The following is a 21474-nucleotide window of genomic DNA, read 5'->3' as shown; positions in this document are numbered from 1 at the left end:
TTACAAATTTTTTTCAAAACTTGGTGTAATAACCAATTTTTGTCCTGGCCTTTAATAAGCCTTTTTTTAATTGTTACTTCAAAGCCCATGTCTGATATTGATATTACTTGAAAAGATAAAATTTACCCTCTAAAATATTCTCAGGATTGACGCATAACTAACGATAGAATAAAAGAGAAGGCCTAAATGTATTTAGTGATCATACTAGCTCAAGAGAGATAAATTATCAAAATACTCCCAAGTAGGTAAAATTATAAAAACACCTCTAATCACTCTAGTAATGAAAGTGACCACTGAATTGATAAATGTACAATCCACTCTAAATCATTCATTCTAATATATGTTAACCATATATGAATTTACAAGATCATAAATACTTCATCACTTTCGTAAATGATTACTCATTATACACAATGTCGTTATTTTAAGGATAATCTTATCCAGCATGTCAGGAATTGTACAACACCTAAGAATTGAGAGGGAATGACATTCATATCATTTTAACCAAAAAAAAATGCTATTGTTGATAATAAGTCGCACAAGGGAAAGGATTGCAAACCAAACGTGAGAGTGTAATTTCATAAAAGATTATTCCATTTGGTATTGGTTTTTTTCACGAACCAAATGCCACATAAGGTACAAACTTTTAGATGTGGTGACATAAGGTATTGAATTTTATGCTCTTCAGATTTTAGAATTTTAATCTCGATTCATACAATAATTGTGAATTTTGTTAAATTAAATTATGTCATTAGCTCTTATATTATAAGTTTGTTATTAATTTATTATTTATTAATCAATATAATAGTTTTGTTATATTATCTTTATATTATTTTAATCAACATTGAAATTTTAAGTTTTAAAGAACATAAACTGTCTATCAAATGAAAACAAAAACAATTAAATCCAAAATTTACACATAATAGAGGGACTATCCAGAAAATTTGACCCAAAAAGAAAAGGTGAGAGATGTTTGGGAGAGGATATTCCATAATAGAAAGAGGTCAAGCAAGTATCACGCGTTTGGGACATTCATGACCCACACGTTGACCAATTCGCAACCGGATACCTGCTTTTACCCAGACCCATCCATCCAGCAATATCTAATGCTCGTGACTCTCTGGTCAGCCAGTTGCCAGTTACCGGTCACTTGGTCCACGTGTATCTATTCGTTTGGGCAGGGTCACCTACCCTAGGTTCCCCAGCCGTAACGCACTCATTGACCCTAAAATAAAAAATAGTTTTTCAATTGATCTAATTAATGGATAAATAATTAAAAATTTATACAGACCCGTCAAAAAAATTAAAAATCATAATATAAACATATTAAAATTTAGTAAATATCATGTTTTAAATACAGTTTTAAGGCATAATGCTAAAAATAGCCCATTATTAAAATGATTATTTTTTGTTTATATTTTTTTTTTGTAACATTTTAGTCTCTAACGTTTCACTTTGGTGTAATTTTTTTTATATATAGTAAAACTATTAGTTAACATTAACACTCTAAAATAATAGCATTTTTAAACCTATAATGAAACGTTAAGAGATAAAATACCTTAAAAAGAAGAATGGGAAACAAAGTGATTGTTCTGTTATGAACATTTTTTTTTAAAATGAAACGTTGAGAGGTCAAAATGTTAAAAAAAATAGAATAGGGACAAATGATCATTTTGATAAATATTGAGGGTTAATTTTGACATTATGCCTTTCAAAGAAACAACATATGGGGATTTTTTTTTTCAGTAGCTTACTTGATCGATTTTGCCAATATAACATCTTAAATGTTAATGTTATTACCATCAAACCCTTTTCCTCTCCTTGAATGGTAAAAAGGTAAATAAATATATCTTTTTGTCAGAAAGATTTTGTTTCTCTAACAATTATTCCCTTTACAAAGTATAAACCTGAATCTAAACCAATTAAAATATAATATAAAAAACAGAAAACTGAATTTGTAGATGAAATGACATGTTTGGCCTTCATTTTCTATGACAAATGAGGACTAGGACAGTTTCAGTCTTCTTCACTGCAATATATGCATCAGTTGAATGCTTCGTATGATGAGGTTTGACCATATTACCCTTTCATGGGCTAATTAACCCTAGTTTATGAATTAATATAATCATTATATTTGGGGTTAAGGTTTTTGAAAATAATAATTTTGATTGCCTTGAAGATATCGACCAGAAAGATGACCCAAATTTTCTTTTTTGAATTATTTGAGTTTTGCTTGTGTGAAAAGAAAAGATAATTTCAAAACAGTAGAACAATTTCATTTTAAATTAGATTTTCTCATCCTTTCATTCTTCATCACCACCAACGCAAACCCCTTGAGATTCCTTCATTTCCTCACAATCTTTTCCTTGATATCATCCTTTCATTCTTCTTTTTCTTCTTCTTCTTCTTCTTCGTCGTCATCGTCGCCTTCGATCCACGATCTCCTCGTCTCGAGAGGCCTACCAAAAGGTTTACTCCCAAAGGAAGTGAAATCCTACACGCTGTCCGACAATGGAACCCTCCAAGTTTTCCTCGACGAACCGTGCCTGACCAAGTACGAGAATAGGGTTTTCTTCAACACTGTGGTGACGGCTAACCTTAGCTATGACAGTCTCATTGGTGTGGTCGGTTTAAGCCAAGAAGAACTCTTCCTTTGGTTGCCTGTTAAAGACATCATCGTTGATAGCCCTAAATTGGGTCTTATTTTGTTTGACATTGCTGTCGCATATAAACAGCTCTCTTTGTCTCTTTTCGAAGAACCTCCTCACTGTAAACCTCAAGGTACATCAATGGCTTTGATTAAATTGATTCCAACAATAATGTTTAGTCTGGTTTGATTAAGTTTAGTTTGCATCAGAATGTAGTACAAAATAGTTTGATGTTTGATTTGTGTAGTCTGCGAACTAAAACACTCGAACCAGCGACAAAGTTAAGTTTTGTCCTGGGGCACTACCCCCTATTCCTTATTATTAAAAAAATGGGCAAATACTAAATTAGAGCTCCTAATTTTACTTTATTTTGATTTTGTCTCCTTATTATCTATGGTTAGTTCTACTTTGCCCTCCCTTATTTTCTATAGTTAATTATACTTCACCCTCTTGTATTAGAATACTGGCTACGTACCTGACTAGAATACTCAGCTTCACAAGCTCAGTATTATATGGCTAATCCTATGATCATATCATGAATATTATAAATATAAGCATGCTGATAGAACATACAATAAGCAATGAGTATATGCATGGTTTACAATCCAAGGCATGACATGTTGATCATCAACAATACAAATCTCATGCTTTTCTTAGCCTGCATCTAAGGGCCTAACCATGAATTATCATCATCAAGATCCCACAAGGGAGTAATACGTATATATAATTATATCATCTCTCTACCTCATCTAGCATCGAATATAAGTATATGTGATCTTGAAATATCCATCAAGATCTCGCCACTAAAATCATAATAGTATACACGTGTATCATCAATATCACCACTAAGATCGTATAAGTATAATCTCGAGTGTCTGTATTATTTTCTCAATCGCCGTAAGGTTACATATATAATAGTCGAGTACTATTATGGCTACAATTCAATATATATCGAGTATGTATGATATAATTTTTACCACTAAGACCACACAAACATCTAGGCTTACACTATTAAGGCCAACATCTATCATACTAACGCCACTACGGCCAACGATAATACCATTACGTCATTAATACGACTCATTGGGCCTAAGACCGTATATTAGAGTTTATCTCTTAAGTAAACCAAAGGTTGTCATGTGGTATTGAGTCTTACTATTTTAAGGGTGTTTCCAACATCAGGGAGCTAATACTTCGTATACATATTGGATAAGAAATAGGGAGCCAATGATGTTTGGATTAAGAAGTACATTATTGGAGAGTTGCTCAAATTCCAAATGATAGAAGACAACCCATAATGGAGTAAGTACAAGTTTATGAAAGAAATGCGTTTAAAATATTTTACCTGAGAAAATAAAGATGTGTGAGATTTTCCAAGTAAATGTTCTGATTGGAAAGTTGTCTAAATCATGGTTTGTTTACTACAACCTTTTGAAACACAAGAAGATGGACATATAGTTGAAGAAACTGAATGTCATATAAAGATCAATGAAGTCAATTGTCTTAAAGATAAGGCTTCTACATCTTCTCTCCAACTTCCTTTAAAAGTTAATCTTGTGGAGCCTAGTTCTAGTCCTAGAACTAACAGGTTCAAAGAACAAGAAGACAATGATTTATTATTTTATTTTTGATAAGAAGACAATAAATTTCAAGAAGTATAAAAAAAAAGGAAGCTTGTCGACCCAATCAACTGATATGTGTGTGGTAAAGTTGGAAATAAGGCGTACCAATGCTATCAATGACCAGACCACCAAAACAAGAACAGATCACAGGCACAAGCTCGTGTAGCCATGAATGTTGTTGACGAAGTGATAAATGATATGGTATTTGAAGTAAATTTTATAATAAATGAGTCCTTAAAGAAATTTAGATAAGATAAATCAATACCAAGGAATAGTGCAAGACTTATAGTCAAAGGTTCACTCATGAAATATATTTCTTTTATACCCATTCACTTGTGACTAAAATGTCATGTATTCATTTCTTGTGTTTAAATGACAATTTCTCTTATTTTCTTTCTTATTAAGCATATTCGATTTAATTATTTATTTTCATTTTCCTACTCCTCCTTTTTACCGTTCATTTTTTCAATCAACCAAATAAACTCAGATGATGTATATCCCTGAGGAAACATCCATTTATGCCTTTAAATAGACTTTGGGATGAGAATACAACCCAATCTTACCTATACATTTGTGTTTAAACTTTGACAATAACACTACAACTAATAGTATTAATTGCCACCATCAAAACCATGTGTGAATGTGAACTACTCTCAACTCTCAACATTCAACCGTATGACATAAACAAACCATAATGAATGAATGATTGAGACCTAGCAAAGTTTCACTTGCTGAAATGGACATTAATGGATAATTCTTAAACTTGGTTACATAGCAACCAAGTAATTATATATATATAAGATATGATTAAATTATATAATGTAATTTTTTTTTAGTTTTACACATATTTATGACCGATGTATGAGTGAAAATAAATAGTTGAGATCAACAATAAGAAATGAAAATATATTTATTGAAAAATAAAACAATGGATTAATCTTAACCTATTATTTTCACATCTCTAACGATCTTAAATTTGTCCAAAAGGATATTCAAACGAAAAAATTATTAAAATTGTCGAAATTGCTGTAAATCACAGTCAATGAACATTTCATAATTCCTTTCCCACACAATCTGCAATTCTATGACTCGACAGTTTTAGACTTTGTAGTGTTTTACACGACATTACTCGTCTAGATGAAGCTTATCTGCAACATTAATTGCAGAGCTAAAAATTTTGCTCGGATATGATAGTTTTGATTCCAACGTAAAAATTTGTTTCAATTTATTTTAATCAAAATTAAATTCAATCTGGTTTAGTTATAGAGAACAATTCAAAATGATCTAAATTTGAGTGTTAAAATTGAGTAAACAAATTTGAAGTAGCCTTAACTCAGAATCATCTAAACAAATAACTCAAATTAACCAGAATTTAAGTGTCAAAATTAAATAAAAGTACAAAATATCTGATTCAAACAACTATAGGATGAACGGAAGAGGGGCGAGTGAGATAATTGACTCCATAAAAATTTAAAAATATCATATGTTTTTTTTTATAAAAAATATATGTATTTTCTATTGGAAATATGTTTTCACTGCTCTAGAATTTTATAAAATCATCTCTTTTTAAAATTTTTATGTTAAATAAACAGAATGTTCGGAAAACTGTTCGTGAACCGTACATATAACATTCGTTTATTATGTTAAATAAACGAGTATGAATAAAACTTTTACGTTAGTTTAATAAACGAACGAACAAGAACAATGGTGTATTCAATTTGTTATGTTCATGAACAAGCTCGTTTATCGACTCGTTCATTTATTTTTTATTTATTTTACATTTTTTTCATACATCTGGAGTAAATACAAGGTAGTATCTGTTCAAAGACTCTCAACCAATTGAGAATGAGTGCTCAGACCCCTTCCGGTGCTTGGACCCATGACCTCTAGGGAGAATGTAGGGACTAAATTGAACACATGATAAAATATGAAGTTTAAACTATGAGACTTAAGGATTTTAAACACTAGTGGTGTGAGTTTACCATTTTTCTTAAGTACTATTTGGTTTTGTTTAATTTCTGAATATATAAATGAATAAGTTCGTGAACGCTAAATGAACATGTTCGTGAACACTAAATGAATGTTAAACGACGAATACCTTCAAAAATAAATAAAAAACACAAAATTAAAAATTAAACTGAACACGAATCAAATATAAATAACTTTAAAACTAAACAAACAAACACAAACATTATCTTATTTGTTCAAATTCGGTTCAATTACACTCGGAATCATTTGCCTTTCCTTCAAGCAAGTGAATAGAAAAAAATTGAAAACCATGAAAATGACATCACGCACTGATATTTGTTTTAAAACGTTGTATTATCTGTCTATCAGGTGTGCACACACGTGGGTACATATATATAATTATTGTTTAATATATTGTTAATAAAGACAATATTATAAATAATTTTAATTAATACGATTTCGTTACTTATTGGTGGGTGATTTTCAGTGCCTTTGGTGTTGTCGTATTCATAGGGCTGATTGTGGTTATTGATCAGTTGTTTTCTTTTGGGTGTTGAATCAGAAAAAAAAAATTCTAGAGAAATTATTTAATAAGAAAATATATAATCAAACATTTATTTATGTTACGGAGATATGGTATTATATAAAAATATATAATAACTAATTTGACAAAATGAAAAATTGTGGAGGATATTAATTGGTTTCTTTAACCCTATGAAATGAATAATAAGAAGGTAGAAATTTAAGGTAATATTATTTTCTTATGATAATTAAGAGGATAATATCCAAATTTATTGGATTTTGACCTTTTTAGACTACTCGTATTTGGACGTCCTTAATAAATTCTTTTCATGTTTTGGAAAAAAAAAAGCAACGTTATTTTCATACGTTAATTAATAAGGTAATATCCAAACTTATTGGATTTTGACTTTCGCAGTCATCCATAACATACGAATATCCTTCCACTAATTTACGTTATTATATTTTGAATTTTAGTTCAAATTCGTAATTTCTTATCGAAAACGAGTCAACAAACAATTTAAAAGGATTTTTTTTGGTATCATAGAGGTGCTTTAATCTTTCATACGTAGAGATGGGCATGAAATCCGGATTCGATGGGTTCAGACCCAATCCGACTCGATCGGGTAAGATATTTTTAAAAAAGTTAAGGTTTGAGTCGGTTCAAGTCGGGATTTTTAGGGTTGTGTTCTACTCGGATCGTGTTTGAGTTTAGGACGAAAAATACCCGACCCGATAAAAACATATAATTTTATCTTTATATTTAAGGATAATTGTAATAATGTCACTCTATATATTATTATTTTTTCAATTAAATTCCTATTTTTATTGAATAAAAATAATATTTTTTAATAAATATATTATTTCAGGTCGGGTCGGGTTCGAATTTTATCTCAAAAGGCCGGGTTAAGTGGAGGGTGTATAGTTTTCGAGCCGATTCGGGTTTGGATGGAGGATGTATAATTTTCGGGTCGGATCGGGTTAACCAGAAATTCGATCCGACCCATGCCCATCTATATTCATACACATAACTGCTTTTAAATTTTTTATTCAATTTTATTTGCAGACCTCTAAACTCATTTTTTCAACAAAAAAAAAAATTTCAAAAACTTTTTTAAAAGGATATTTTTCTGAGTATACTATGATCAATCATACCTAACTTAAAACGACGGATAACTTCCGATTTTAATAAGATATACACAATTTTAATAAAAAGTATTTTTGAACCACTAAAAATAATTTTGACAAATAAATTAGCAAAAATAATAAAATATTGCTTTAATTAAGTTAATCAATACTTTTGTCGGTTCTAATTTTTTTTATTTCTTAATTAAATATTCTCATACATGCTTTGAGATATCAAATCTTCATGTTTAGGTAGTATTTATATGCCTGAAAATATGTTTTACTAATTACATTTGGGGATTTGTATCAATTTTTTAGTAATACTAATGATTAAATTTAAGTTTTAAATATTAATATTTATAATAATTTATTTAGCTTTATATCAAAATAAATTTGAAATGAATCTTAATTTTAGTCAGTACATCATGTCAATGCTAGACATGTCCATACTAAAAATTATTACAAAAGGTATACTACTTCATAAATATTAGTGCCACGTCATGAACCAAGGCAGCCCCACATCAAAGTGAAAATGCACATGAAAATTCAATGATAAATATTTCATTTTAACAATAATCCTTATAATTCTTAGTTTTCAAAAAGGGTTTTACAAATTTATATATATATATATATATATCAATGAATTATGTGATATCATATTAAATTTTAATTAAAAAATTAACACTATTATGATATTAGAACATAAATAGTCAAGTATTGGACTATTAACCTTGGGTTGAGTGGCATATAGTCATATAGATGTGCATTGGATTGAGTCGAGTAATCTTTTTTGAATTATTCGAGTTGACGATTCTTATTTTATAATTCAAATTTGACATAAGATTTTTTTGAGTAAAGTTTATAAAATTTGAATCGAATCGAATCGAGTTGAGTTTTTATTTAAATTTAATTGTAAATATTTATAATATTATGATATTATTTTATTTCAATGCAAATGATTTTTATAACCACATACTGTACATGTATAATTTTTCATATTTTTTTCATATGTGATATACATATATTATACAAAGTCGAGGGATTTGAAAATTAATCCACTAATTGCTAAAATTTTTGAGTTATTCGAGTTGTATTTTATAACTCGATTTGAACTTGAATTTTTTTTAAGAGTCGAGTTTATGAAATTACAACTTGAAGTCAATTCGAGTCGAGTTTTTTTTGAGTCAAATCGAGTAAAAAATCAATTTTTTGAGTCGAGTCGAGTTTTGTTCACCCCTAGAGTGGGACTCTCTCTTTGATTTTTATACGTATATTTTGTTTAGGGTAACCAATGTATTTAGTCATTAATCTATTCTTATGGTTCTATTTTAGTCCCTTGACTATTTTTTATTATATAAAATTTATTTATTTATCCGAAAACTCCCGCTCAAATAAACTTTAATCATCACATAACAACACCTAAAGAATTTAGCAACAATATCAAAACAAACCAACAATAACGTAGCCTTAAGTTAAAAACCCCATTCAACAGCTAAAAAATAATTATAACTAGACTTTGCTATGGCCAATAAATCATTAACCGAGTATCATTTTTTGTATGAGAAAAAAATAATAGAAATATGTCTTATCCCCTCCCATGTTATCACCCGATTATTTTCTCTTTCAAAATCATATTTAATATTATGTTTTTTGGTTTTGTTTCGGTCATCTATAGTCAGGGGTAAGCATTCGATCGAGTCGAGTCAAAAAATTTTGAGTTATTCGAGTTGACGAGTCGTATTTTGTGACTTGAACTTAACTTGAAATTTTTTCAAGTCAATTCGAGTTTAAGAAATTTGAGTTGAGTTATTCGAGTTTCTATACAAATTTTATTATAATTATTTATAATATCATGATAATGATTGATTCTATTTTTTTTTATTTTGTCTAACCATATAAGATATATATATATATATATATTCATAATCTTTAAACAATATAATGCTATTTAATACATCAAATACAATCTAAAATTATAAAATATATTTACAATATTATATTTTAAAGAATATCTTTTTTTTGGTAAATTATTGATAAGAGTATAAAAGACACAAGAAATTGATAAGAAGAAAGAATTTGCAAAGAATTATCCTCAATATTCCAAATTGAGTAAAATGCAAAGTTAAGGGACTAAATAAAAAAGAGAGTATGCCTTTAGTAAAAAATAAGAATTGAAGTTACATAGGTATTCTATATTGGTATAGAAGCATGTAATTCAAATTTGATAAAAAAATGTACTTAAAATGAAAGATGAATCGAAGAAATAAAGAAACCATGAAAAGTTGAGGTACTAAATTAAAAAAAATAAAAAAACTGTTATAAAAAAGAGGAATTGAAAGCACATAGGTATTCTACGATTAGGAGAGTGTGATTCAAATTTAATAAAAAAAAATGCACTTAAAATGAAGGAGGAATTGAAGTAATAAGGAAATCATGAACTAAATCACAAGACTGTCAAATTATTCAACCAAATTTTTTATTTTTTCGAGTAACTCGAAATTTCCAAATTTTAATTCGAATTGAAATCGAAAACCAAATCAATAATTCGAGTTGACTCGAATAACTCAAAATTGAGAAAAAAATTGATTTTTCAAATCGAATCCAGTTTTGCTCACTCCTACCTATTGTTACAAAATAAACAAAACTGTCGACGAAACAATGTTTTATTTTTTTTCAATTATGACATGACATTATTCTATAGTGACACATTAGTATTACAATTAATTTGTTAACGGTGAATGATACGTAGTTTATCCTTTTTTTTTTTTTTATGTAAATCCAAATCCACCCCCCTTTTCACTTCACGAACACTATAAAAACAGACCCACGTACTTGGAAACTATGAGAAGAAAGAAGCAATAAGAAAAGGAAAAATGAAACACCAATGTCTTCTAGTTCTACTCTAAATCTTCTCCACCCTACTCTTCCTTTATTCTCCTTTTCTCTTTTCTTTTGTGTACAATTATTACTCCCAGAATTATATATATAATTAAATATAGAATTTCAAGTTTTCATCCGTTAATTAATTTATACAAAAAGGTATAACTAGCCGATATGAGATCTTTTGTGGAGTTTGTTTCATGTTGCGTTAAAAACCCTGAAGTGTCTACGACGGAGGAGGTGGTGCCGGCTCCAAGGAGGGAAGAGACGAGGTCTTTAATGGCTCCAAAAATGGCGGCATTGAGGAAGAAGAATAAGAGGGTAAAGGTAGGGACATCATTCTCTATGACTCCAGAGTGGAAGCCTTCGTTGTACGCAATCTCGGAGGATAATGTTATGGCGGAGAAAAGAGAGAAAATGAAGTCGGAAGCGGCAACAACAGCGGCGGATAGGGCGGTCAAGAGGAAGAGCACGTCAGGGTCACGCTCCAAAATTCATGTTCGAAGCGATAGCGGCGACATAAGGTAAATTAAATTTTCTTCAGATATATAATATTTCTGTTTGGTTAAACTGTGGTTTAGGTTCTTTTACTATTTTCAAATTTAGTTTTTAGTCTATGTATTTTACTTCAACATAATTTAATTTTATGCATCTAAAATGTCATTTGTTGGAATCATATCAACATTTTAACTAGAATAGCTAATCGTCTAAGTTATTTAGACTAATTAATGATATCATAAAATAGTAGATTGAACTAAAGCACATAGGGATGGCAAATTCACCACGACGGGTTTCGATATCTGATTTCATCGAATCAGTCTTTTATTTTGTAAATTCAGATTTACGTCATGTTAGTTCAGGTTTTTTTTAAGGTGTAGTTGGGTTGGGTTTGAGTTCAGGATGAAAAAATTCAACTCAAACCGATAGAATATTATTATTATATTTTATATATTTAAGAATTATTAAAATGATGTCTCTTTCCATTTTATTTTTTTAATTTAGTTATTGTTTTACCTGATAAAAATAAATTATATATATTTAGGTCGAACATGTCATATACGGATTTTAACTTAAAAAATAGGGTTGAGTTTCGAGTCAGGAACGGGTGAAAGATTTCAATTCTCGGGCCAGATTTGGGCAGCCCAAATATATAACTCGACCCGACTCGATGCCATCCCTAAAAAAAACTTTTATTATGTTAATTAATTTATGAGATGACAATCAAATTAGAATGATACTACTTTTGCTCTTGCTTAATCCAATAATCCTTAAAATTAAAATGTAATTATATTAATTATCTTTAAATAAATTATGTCATATTCATCATATTATATTTAAATATTGTATCAAGTTCTTAATATATTATGTCATATATTTTTGTAATATTAAACGTGTCATAACGTTGTTGGATGGAATTTGCAGGCGAAATCCGGAACCAATGGCCATTCCCACGTTTTCTCCTACTCCTTTCATGTTTTGATAAGTGTCTATTTTCGTGGATCAAATTTGTGGACAGAGGTTTGGTTTAGTTGTACCTTCTAAAGATTATAAATATGTATATATATTTAAATGTAATATTTTTTATTAAATAACAAAAATATTATTAATCTTTCGATTAGTCCCAATGATTAAGTGAATTTTCACCTACAATTATTGTTGTATTAAATTTACAAATCTTTTTTACCTTAAATATTTACTTTTTACTATTAATATATATTTTTAAAATATCTGATTAAATTTGATGTTATTTAACTAAGTTGTCAACTCAATTGAAAAAGTATGTAAAAGTAAAAGTATAAAATAAGCAAGTACAGTACAGATTCACAAGATTGGAAATAAAGGTACAAACAACCTTCGAATTATTACAATTAAATTAATTTGTAAAATTTTCTAATCAATTAAGCTCTTTTTAAATTATTCAATTAAGGTCTTTAAGTTTCGGGTTTCTACAAGCAGGAACAAACTCATGTTATAGGTGGGAGGGAGGGGCAATGACCCCTCACTTTTGATGATTTAAGCTTTGAAACAATTGTAATTATTAATTAAGCATTGATCTCTCTTAAAAACTTTTGATAAAATTGTTTTTTAGGACACTATTAGTTTTAAAATTGATGTCTTAAGACTTAACCCCAAAATTTTCTGGTTTAGTTGCTTTTTAAAAGCATCTGAATTTTAAAATTAGTGAAATTAAATCCTTAATCTTTTAATTTTTATGGTTTAATTAATTTTTATGATCCTACTTATCTTAAAGTTAAGCAATTTACCACACTCATAGTTCAATTATGCTAATTTCGTGGCTTTAGTATTGTGAGAAGTAAATGCATGCTGCCAAATGTTTAACATCATTACTATGTCATTATTTGTCTTAGTGAGAGATAATTCATACAAATCTATTGGCCTACTGTTCATTACTTATCTTAAATCAGTAATTTGCATGAAATAATAAAAAATTGTCCAAATTATACTATTATATGTATTTTTCGACGAATTTAGAAAAAAATTTATAGACTGGGTCAATATAAATATAACAAAAAAATTATCTAATATAATTAATATATATTATTAATTTTTAAAAATATAAAAAAAATTATATACATATGAATCAAATCTAGAAAAAAATATATTAATTGGAACAATATAATTTTCTTAACATAATTCATGCCCATTTTTATTTAGGGTAAACTATCTATTTGGTCACCTATTGGCTATTACTTAATCTATGTTTTAGTCATTTAACTATGAGTTTTTTAAAATCATACCTAAGATTATATTTTGGTTATGTTTTAGTCACATGCCGTTAAGATATTAACAATGATGCTAACATGATATATTTTTTAATTATTTTCTGATCCTGATGTGGTGTTATCTTATGATGACATGTTAAAATTCCCGTTAATTTTTTAAAGATGAGTGATCAAAACAGAACTAAAATGTAACATCATATACGATTTAAAATAAATAACAGTTGAATGACTAAAATAAAAACTAAAAAATAAGTGAGTGAGTAAATAAATAATTTAACTTATTTTTGGCATAGGGTGGGCCATGGTTTAGGTAGGCCCTGGCCTAGATGCACCACTGTTTTTCTATTTAAGTGCTTAATTTTTTTTTCTGATCAATGTCTGGTTCGTGGCAACTGTTGAAAAATTATGTTAAAACTTAATGAATCAATTAATATTCGACATATGACCTAATTCTTAATTTCCTTTGATTTTTAAAAAAAAAAAAAAAAATTATGAATTTTCAATCACGCTGACGAACATCAACTCACCCGCCGATCACTCACCGCCCGGACCATCATACAATCCGAAATGGGGTTAATACCAATCATTGCATGTTATTTTCATTAAGAAATGAGTTTGTTTGAAATCAATCCAAAACGTGTACAGGATGCGATTGCAGAGCAAGTCCAAAGAAAAAATAATAAAGGCATGACCGCGAGAGAAAACAAATGCAAATGAATTCTATTCCATGGATGGAGGGTGGGAAGAAGCAAAAAAGCAGAGTGCAATGAATTTTTCTTAAAATAATAAAGCTTGGAATGTATAAATTTAGCATAAAACTAAAATCAATTGCCATGAAATCAAGCTGGCAACGGGAGGGTTTCTAGCGCACAGCTTTATTACAGCAAAAACAAAGGATACGATAGTGTTTCGGCCTACGACGACTATGAAAATGGCTACGAAAGTGAAAATAAAGTTTACACAGATGCCGCCGCCGCCGCCATCGACAGTGACAGAACTAACGCGAGCTTGAAGAGCGAAAGGAGGACGACGAGAAGAGTGGCGAGGGGAGGGAGAAGAAGAAGAGTACTTCGGAGGAGTGGCGAGCTTTATCACAATATTTGTTAGTAACGATCAATAGACGTAAATATTTAAAATAATATCTAAAAAATGTTAATTTAAACAGAAAAAGAAGTATAATTTAATTTTTTTATATTAAAACTTAAAAGAAACATGTTTTCAAATGGATAATAAAAAGAGAACGTTATCGAATAATAAAAACTACGTAATTTCGTTAGTTTCAGATTTCGAAAAATAATATCCTTATTTTCAAAACAAAAAGAATAACAAACTTATCCATTCAAAACAAAACTTATTCCCAAATTTCATTTCAAATCCTCTCAACAAAACAAAAAAGATTTTGGTGGTATGTTGCAAAATCATCAAATTAACAGCTGATTGCTAAATTTAGGTATTACTATAAATAATAATTCAACTAATGTTTGTTATCTGGATGCGTATAAAAAAAAAGATCAGAGTCCCAACGAGAAGCAAAAAGGACCTTGAAACATTGTGTCAGCTCAATGTAAGAACCCTTTTTCCAATAAAGCACAACTTTTTTCCTTGTCAACTCTTTTTACATGCACTGTTAGCTGGTTTTGTTTATGTTCAACAATTTGTTATTGATTGGATATGGTCGAAGTTAACAAGCAGAGATTTTGAAATTTGTTGGTACTTGTTTTTTCAGCTTCTATTTTATGCTTTGTTGATCATATCCTTTCTGGCTTATTGTTTCTAAATTTCATTTGAATCCAAATTTCTGGCTTTCAAGGGAAGATAATTTTGGGTTTTGTTTGTTTTCTTGAGTTGTGATTCTAAGTTTCAATCTGAGGAAAAATCTGCTTATTTTTACCAGGTTTTCAATGGTTTCTTTTTGAGGGGAAACGACTCGAGTTGGTGAACTCTTGATGAAAGCATCCGATGGGTTTTGGGTCGGGTCGGTTTGAGTTCTTTTGGTTTTGGAGATTGATGGAGTGAAAAGGAATACTTTTTCTGCTTGTGATAATGCCGATTGTGCAAGGAAAATCGTGTGCCAAAGCAATTCCTTGTGTTATATTTTTGGTGATTTTGATTTGTATTTCATTGGCAATCATCTTGGAGTATAGGGGTGATGGAGATGAAACATTTATTAACGTATTAGCTGATCCATCAAACGGGGAAATCAACGAAAATCTGGTAAAGGACATTGCTCTACTTAATTTTGCTTATCTGATTAGTTTTTCCATTTACTGGAATTGTTTTGCTTGAACAATGTTGTTTATGTTTTGAAAAGAAATTGTGTTTTGTTTATTGGCAAATAGTTCATGTTCTCCGAAAACCATGCTTTCGCCTTTTATATGTTAGGGTGGAAATGGTTAACATATTGGTTAATGAAGCCCTGGGAAGATGTTGGAATCATAAGCATTTCAGCTTTGTAATATCTACTGATCACTTCGGAGGCGTTAAAAGTTATTGAAAACCGAGAGTGTCGTTAGGTATTCAAGTTTTTGAGCTGCACTTGGACTTGTCTTGAACCACTGCTGTGTAATGTTTTTAAACCTTATTATACCATTTCTGCCGATGACAATGGCATCTGATATTGACAGTATAGACCAATGGAAATGTATGTTTGGTAGTGACAATCCTTAATCAAAGGATTAAATGTTGCTTTTGATTTCTACTGTTTTAGTGACAATCCTTTGATAAAACATTGTATTATCAAATTGTTTACTTGCAGGTGAGTTTGTTATGGCTAGATTGCAGACAAGAGTTGGGTGATTTATCGCAAGCTTTTGAACCCAAGTTACACCGTCTGCGGGAAATACTCTCCAATATTATCCATACGGTGGATTATTCATTGGCAAAAGAAAGCATTCAGAACTTTGTTCGCCATCCCTCATTAAAGCAAGCTCTCTCTAACTGCATGAGAAAGAATTATTTTATATTCGAAGCATCTGTAGGAGACGGTGGCTTTAATCCTTGGTACATCAGATATGTCAATTCTTTGTATCACGGGCATGATGTTCCTAGAAGGATTTTAGCCTCAAAGAACATTGCAGAACCCCCTGACTCGGATTCGGGCCCATCTCCATCCCCATCCCCATCCCCATCATCACCCCCAGATTCGGCCCCAGGCTCTTCTCCTGATTCCGAAGCTCCTGAATTTAGTCCTATTCAATCTCCAACGGAAAGTCCGGCATCTTCACCCTCTCCATCACTTCTTAAACCTTCTAACCAACCACCTGCAGTACATGATTCCCACCATGGATATTTAGAATATAAAGGACTGAAGAAGACAACACTCTTTATTGCTTGTATTGTGACTGCGTTAGTAACAGCTTTTATCGCATTCTTGTTCTTCTTTTTGTGCTTTCGTAAGCAAATTAACCCGAGGCCTATCTGCGGTGGTATATATTTCCCACACTATATTGAAGCTTTTTGATAAATTCTACCAAAATTTGTTGTTGTAGGTTCTTCTCATGCATATGCTTTTATTGTTTTATTCAGACCAGAAGCTTGACCACCAACCATTAGGTAATGAATCAAGCCAGCAAAAGAAGGCTTCAAAAAATGGCGGTATTGCTCTAGAAATTTCCTCGGATGGGAAGCCATCACTTGGAGCTGTTGCCGGTGCCACTGTAGCCCAATCCTCAGCAGAATCTTCTGATAAATCAGGCAATACTAATTCGACCCAACCTTCGGGAGGGGCAAGTACTTCCGTTCCTGGAGTACCTGCGGAGAATGCTCTTGCAGGTGAACTGGATCCTCTCCCTCCTGAACCTCCTAATCCGGTTAGGGCTAATCCTCCTGCACCTCCTGGACCTCCGCCACCACCTAAAGCTCCTGGAGCTGGTCCTCGCCCACCAGCTCCTCCTAGGCCACCTCCACCAATGCCCTCAGGTTCCAAGGGACCTAAACCACCAAATGGTCCTCAACGCACACCAAATGCTTCATCTGGCGAAGGATCTGATACAGGAGGGAATGGTGCTCATGCTTCTAAAGCCAAACTGAAGCCATTTTTCTGGGATAAAGTTGCAGCCAAGCCAGACCATGCAATGGTCTGGAATCAGATCAAATCCGGATCGTTCCAGTATATATCTGATTCTTTACTTGTTTTTTCCCTTTTAGTTTAATGTCGACTCATCAGTATGGGATTCTCGATGCTCCCTTTGCAGGTTCAATGAGGAGCTGATTCAAACTTTGTTCGGGTATTCGGGCGCTGACAAGAAAAAGAATAATGGTAAGAAAGATCCATCTGGTAAGAAAGAACATGCACCCCAGTTTGTTCAACTAATTGACCCCAAGAAAGCACAAAATCTGGCAATCCTTTTGCGGGCGTTGAATGTGAGCACCGTAGATGTATGTGACGCACTTCGGGAAGGTGATTTCCTCCATCTTATTCATCCTATATAAAATGTGCTTCGGAGCAAATTTGCAAGCAACCAGAAACTATAATCTCCGTGCATTCTATCACTGGTTGATAATTGTTCAAATTTATTTGCTTATACTGGCTATTGATCCTTGATAGTAGCACTATCATCCGGCGTCCATGGAATTTGAAAAATTTCTACATGTCTTCCCTCTTAGCTGATAACCTTTTCGTTTCTATACATTGTACCCCATCTTGAAATAGAACCCGATTACCACATTTTATATCGAGCATAACTAACATTATGCTAACGTTTGAAGATTTCGAAACATGAACATTTTTTTTGCAGCTACTATATTTAATAACATGGTCTGAATTCTGAGGTTCTTTTCTCCCACTCTAGTTGAGGGTCTAGGAGGAAAACTATTAAGAGAACCCTGGTTCTAAAACTAGTTTAGAACTTGAAATTATTAACAGAAAAATAACAATAGTGGTTTCCCTTGAACTCTTCCCTGAACTTATAATGATTTATGGACTAATCTTAGTATAAATATACACAAATCTAGTTTCTAATGTGAAAATATTTTAATAAATATGTTGCAAGAGAACCATTTGTAACTGAAAGAACTTGGAGAAAATTTTATGATCCAGCATGTATTTGATGGGCTCTCTACCTGTTACTCATCATTGAATCCGTAGTTGGTGTTTCCGACAATGATTTTCTAATCCTTTTTTTCAATATCAGGAAAGGAACTCCCCATTGAACTCCTTCGGACGTTATTGAAGATGGCACCAACATCAGACGAAGAACGCAAATTCAAAACGTTCAGCGGTGAAATGTCTCAACTTGGTCCAGCCGAGCAATTCCTAAAACAAGTGCTTGACATCCCCTTTGCTTTTAAAAGAATGGAAGTGCTGCTTTTTATGTGTTCTCTTAATGAGGAGGTTGCTGCAACAAAAGAGTCATTTGAAACATTAGAGGTTTGTCATTAGATTTTAAATTGTATGACTTGCCTGATTCATCCAATTCATGTCATACATAAAAAATGCTGTTTTAGATAGTTAATGAAATGAGAATTAAGTATTGTAATTTGGCAGGTTGCTTGCAAGGATCTAAGAGGTAGCCGTCTATTCCTCAAGCTCTTAGAAGCTGTTCTTAAAACCGGAAATCGCATGAATGATGGAACATACCATGGCGGCGCACTAGCTTTCAAACTTGACGCACTTTTGAAGTTATCGGATGTTAAAGGAGCAGATGGGAAGACCACACTCTTGCACTTCGTTGTCCAAGAAATAATACGTTCTGAAGGTTTGAAAGCTGCCCGTGTTGAAAGAGAAAGCGGAAGTTTTACCAGCATAAAATCCGACGATCTTCTTGAGGATGTTTCCCCTGATATGGATGAGCGCTACCGCAGCCTAGGGTTTCAAGCAGTTTCACGTCTGAGTACTGAACTCGAAAGTGTCAAGCAAGCGGCAGCTGTTGATGCTGAAAACTTAACAGGAACCGTTGTCAAACTCGGCCATTCACTCCTAAAAGCACGTGATTTCTTGAACTCGGAGATGAAAGATTTGGTGGAAGACAGTGATTTTCACAAAACATTAAAGAGTTTCATGGAGATGGCTGAGGTTGATGTCATGTCATTGCTCGAGGAAGAGAAGAGAATAATGGAGTTAGTGAAGAGAACCGGCAGTTACTTCCATGGTGACAATAAGAAGGATGAGGGCTTACGCCTGTTTCTCGTTGTACGAGATTTCTTGATAATTTTGGATAAGGTGTGCAAAGAGGTTAAAGACAAGCCGGTAAAATCACGAAAGGAGAGGTCGCGTGCATCATCACATGCATCATCTTCCTCCGAGTCTCGTATGGGAACACCTGATCTACGTCAGAAGCTTTTCCCAGCACTAGCCGAGCTAAGGATAGATGATTCTAGTTCGGACGACGAGAATTAATAGTGTTTGATGAAGAAGGGGATGGCACCAAAGCTTTGTCGTTGCGGTTCTTCGTCGAACCGAATACATCTAAAGTACCAACGGAAACAGGATAACACGCGGTTCAATGTCCATTGATATTGTTTTCCTGGTTTCCTTGTTCATTTCCCTCAACGTCTGCATTTATAGTTAGACTTAGATACGAGGATGCCTTCATTTTTAACTTTCAAAATTATGATTGGTAATAATTTCTCATTTCATAATTTTGACTTCAAAGTGTTGACATCACAAACTGCTTTACAGTATATATGATTGTGGATTGAGTGTGATGCTTGCCAATTAGGTCGAATACATTCGGGGTTTCAAATTTTCAAATCATTTCAAGTTCATGTATTTTCGAGTTTAAATTACTGTTGGATTGTGTTCGAGTCGTTTTTATTTTGTTATTTCAGGTTGTCTATTTTCCTATCGTTGATATCTTTATGATTAAATCAAGTTGGATCGAGTTTTTGTATTTTTATTTAATGTTTCTGCATTTAATCAATAATTTCATGGGGGGAAAACCATAATTTCATAAGACAAGATCAAACTACTTGTAATTTAAGCACTCACCCAAAGAGATAAATAAAATAATGAACGCTCACAATGCAAATTAATCTCTAAAATATTCATAATCTTTCTCTAGTATGTTTTTTTTATTGTTTCTGTGTTGCTTTGATATATTTTCCATTAATGAATAATACAATAAATGATTATTTAATGTCACCATTGCAATTGGGTAAAAACCATAAAAAGGGAATCTGATCTCACATATACTTCATAAAAATTCATGGTCACAATATATATCAATGACCTAGTATCACTATAACACTTGGGCCAAGCAATTGTGGATATCCAACAATTACCATCACGTATGGTCATAGCATACACAAGTGTCCATAAACCACGAATATCAGTCATCTCTTTACAAGGCCAAATAAATAGTTTAATTACACATCATTCTTCATCAAACCATTCAAGAGAGGAAACCTCCTCTCTCATCATCAAGTAACTCGTTCTCTCGTATAGAAGGTTATGCTAGAGTAACTTAGCCATTTAGCAGCCTATGACGTTTAAGGCATAACTAATTATCAATATTCACGTAGTACATTATTAAGCTTGAAGTTGCTTATTCATTATTGATTCATTGTTCACATCTTATTCCATTTTTCACACAACTTATTAATAGGCTTTGAGAAGTAACTTATTCGTCGTTAATTTATAACTCTTTAAAAAAAGGGTGTATGATCTAACGAGACTACTATAAAATATTTACTTATGGATGGGGTAAGCTCTTCTATTATGTTTTATGGTTTCTATTGATTATATGATTCATACGGGGAGATAGCTTCAAGCCATTTTGACTACCTGAACTATATTATTTATACTCGACCCTGGATTTATATCTAAATAATCCAACTATATTGGACCATAATTTGATACATGAATCTATCTTAAATATTTTTTTAATTAGTTTGGGTATTATAAAATAGTATATATCTATTCAAAATCATTTTAAGTTATTGATAATACATACACATCATGCAAATAGAATTGTTCAAATTTAAAATTTATAAGTAAAACAATACTTCCTTTTTTTTTCATTGAGATTA

General features: G+C 31.5%; 3 protein-coding genes across 5 annotated transcripts; all 3 read left to right on the top strand.

The window, feature by feature from the left end:
* Nucleotides 1–2063: 2063 nt before the first annotated feature.
* Nucleotides 2064–2957, top strand: LOC120167605. The gene is made up of 2 exons (XM_039176568.1): nucleotides 2064–2068; nucleotides 2228–2957. The coding sequence occupies exons 1-2, from the start codon at nucleotides 2064–2066 to the stop codon at nucleotides 2835–2837; spliced, it is 615 nt and encodes a 204-aa protein (XP_039032499.1). The 3' UTR covers nucleotides 2838–2957.
* A 7919-nt stretch (nucleotides 2958–10876) lies between these two features.
* On the top strand, nucleotides 10877–12371 carry LOC120167528. Its single transcript, XM_039176523.1, has 2 exons — nucleotides 10877–11286; nucleotides 12185–12371. The coding sequence occupies exons 1-2, from the start codon at nucleotides 10937–10939 to the stop codon at nucleotides 12240–12242; spliced, it is 408 nt and encodes a 135-aa protein (XP_039032454.1). The 5' UTR covers nucleotides 10877–10936; the 3' UTR covers nucleotides 12243–12371.
* Nucleotides 12372–15459: 3088 nt separating this feature from the next.
* On the top strand, nucleotides 15460–20124 carry LOC120167526 (formin-like protein 5). Of its 3 annotated transcripts, none has more exons than XM_039176521.1 (7): nucleotides 15460–15720; nucleotides 16262–16635; nucleotides 16699–16931; nucleotides 17032–17614; nucleotides 17700–17905; nucleotides 18639–18874; nucleotides 18992–20124. In XM_039176521.1, the coding sequence occupies exons 1-7, from the start codon at nucleotides 15550–15552 to the stop codon at nucleotides 19841–19843; spliced, it is 2655 nt and encodes an 884-aa protein (XP_039032452.1). In that variant the 5' UTR covers nucleotides 15460–15549; the 3' UTR covers nucleotides 19844–20124. The 3 variants fall into 3 exon arrangements, with proteins under 3 accessions (XP_039032452.1, XP_039032451.1, XP_039032450.1); XM_039176520.1 differs by having other exon boundaries at nucleotides 16262–16931; nucleotides 17032–17302; nucleotides 17336–17614; XM_039176519.1 differs by having other exon boundaries at nucleotides 16262–16931.
* The last annotated feature ends 1350 nt before the right edge of the window (nucleotides 20125–21474 follow it).

The sequence above is a fragment of the Hibiscus syriacus genome, unplaced genomic scaffold (genome assembly GCF_006381635.1).
Source record: "Hibiscus syriacus cultivar Baekdansim isolate YM2019G1 unplaced genomic scaffold, ASM638163v2 tig00111689_pilon, whole genome shotgun sequence".
NCBI classification, from domain to species: Eukaryota; Viridiplantae; Streptophyta; class Magnoliopsida; order Malvales; family Malvaceae; genus Hibiscus; species Hibiscus syriacus.
The sequence above is the reverse complement of the archived record's forward strand: the minus strand, read 5'-3'. Positions and strand labels throughout refer to the sequence as shown.

Bases quoted from the DNA above. Each gene is read 5' to 3' on its own strand.
- LOC120167528 (XM_039176523.1), top strand. From the start codon at position 10,937: ATGAGATCTTTTGTGGAGTTTGTTTCATGTTGCGTTAAAAACCCTGAA. The intron at 11,287-12,184 runs GTAAATTAAATT...TGGAATTTGCAG, and splicing joins AGCGATAGCGGCGACATAAG to GCGAAATCCGGAACCAATGG.
- LOC120167526 (XM_039176519.1), top strand. From the start codon at position 15,550: ATGCCGATTGTGCAAGGAAAATCGTGTGCCAAAGCAATTCCTTGTGTT. The intron at 17,615-17,699 runs GTATATATCTGA...CTCCCTTTGCAG, and splicing joins ATCAAATCCGGATCGTTCCA to GTTCAATGAGGAGCTGATTC. The intron at 18,875-18,991 runs GTTTGTCATTAG...GTAATTTGGCAG, and splicing joins AGTCATTTGAAACATTAGAG to GTTGCTTGCAAGGATCTAAG.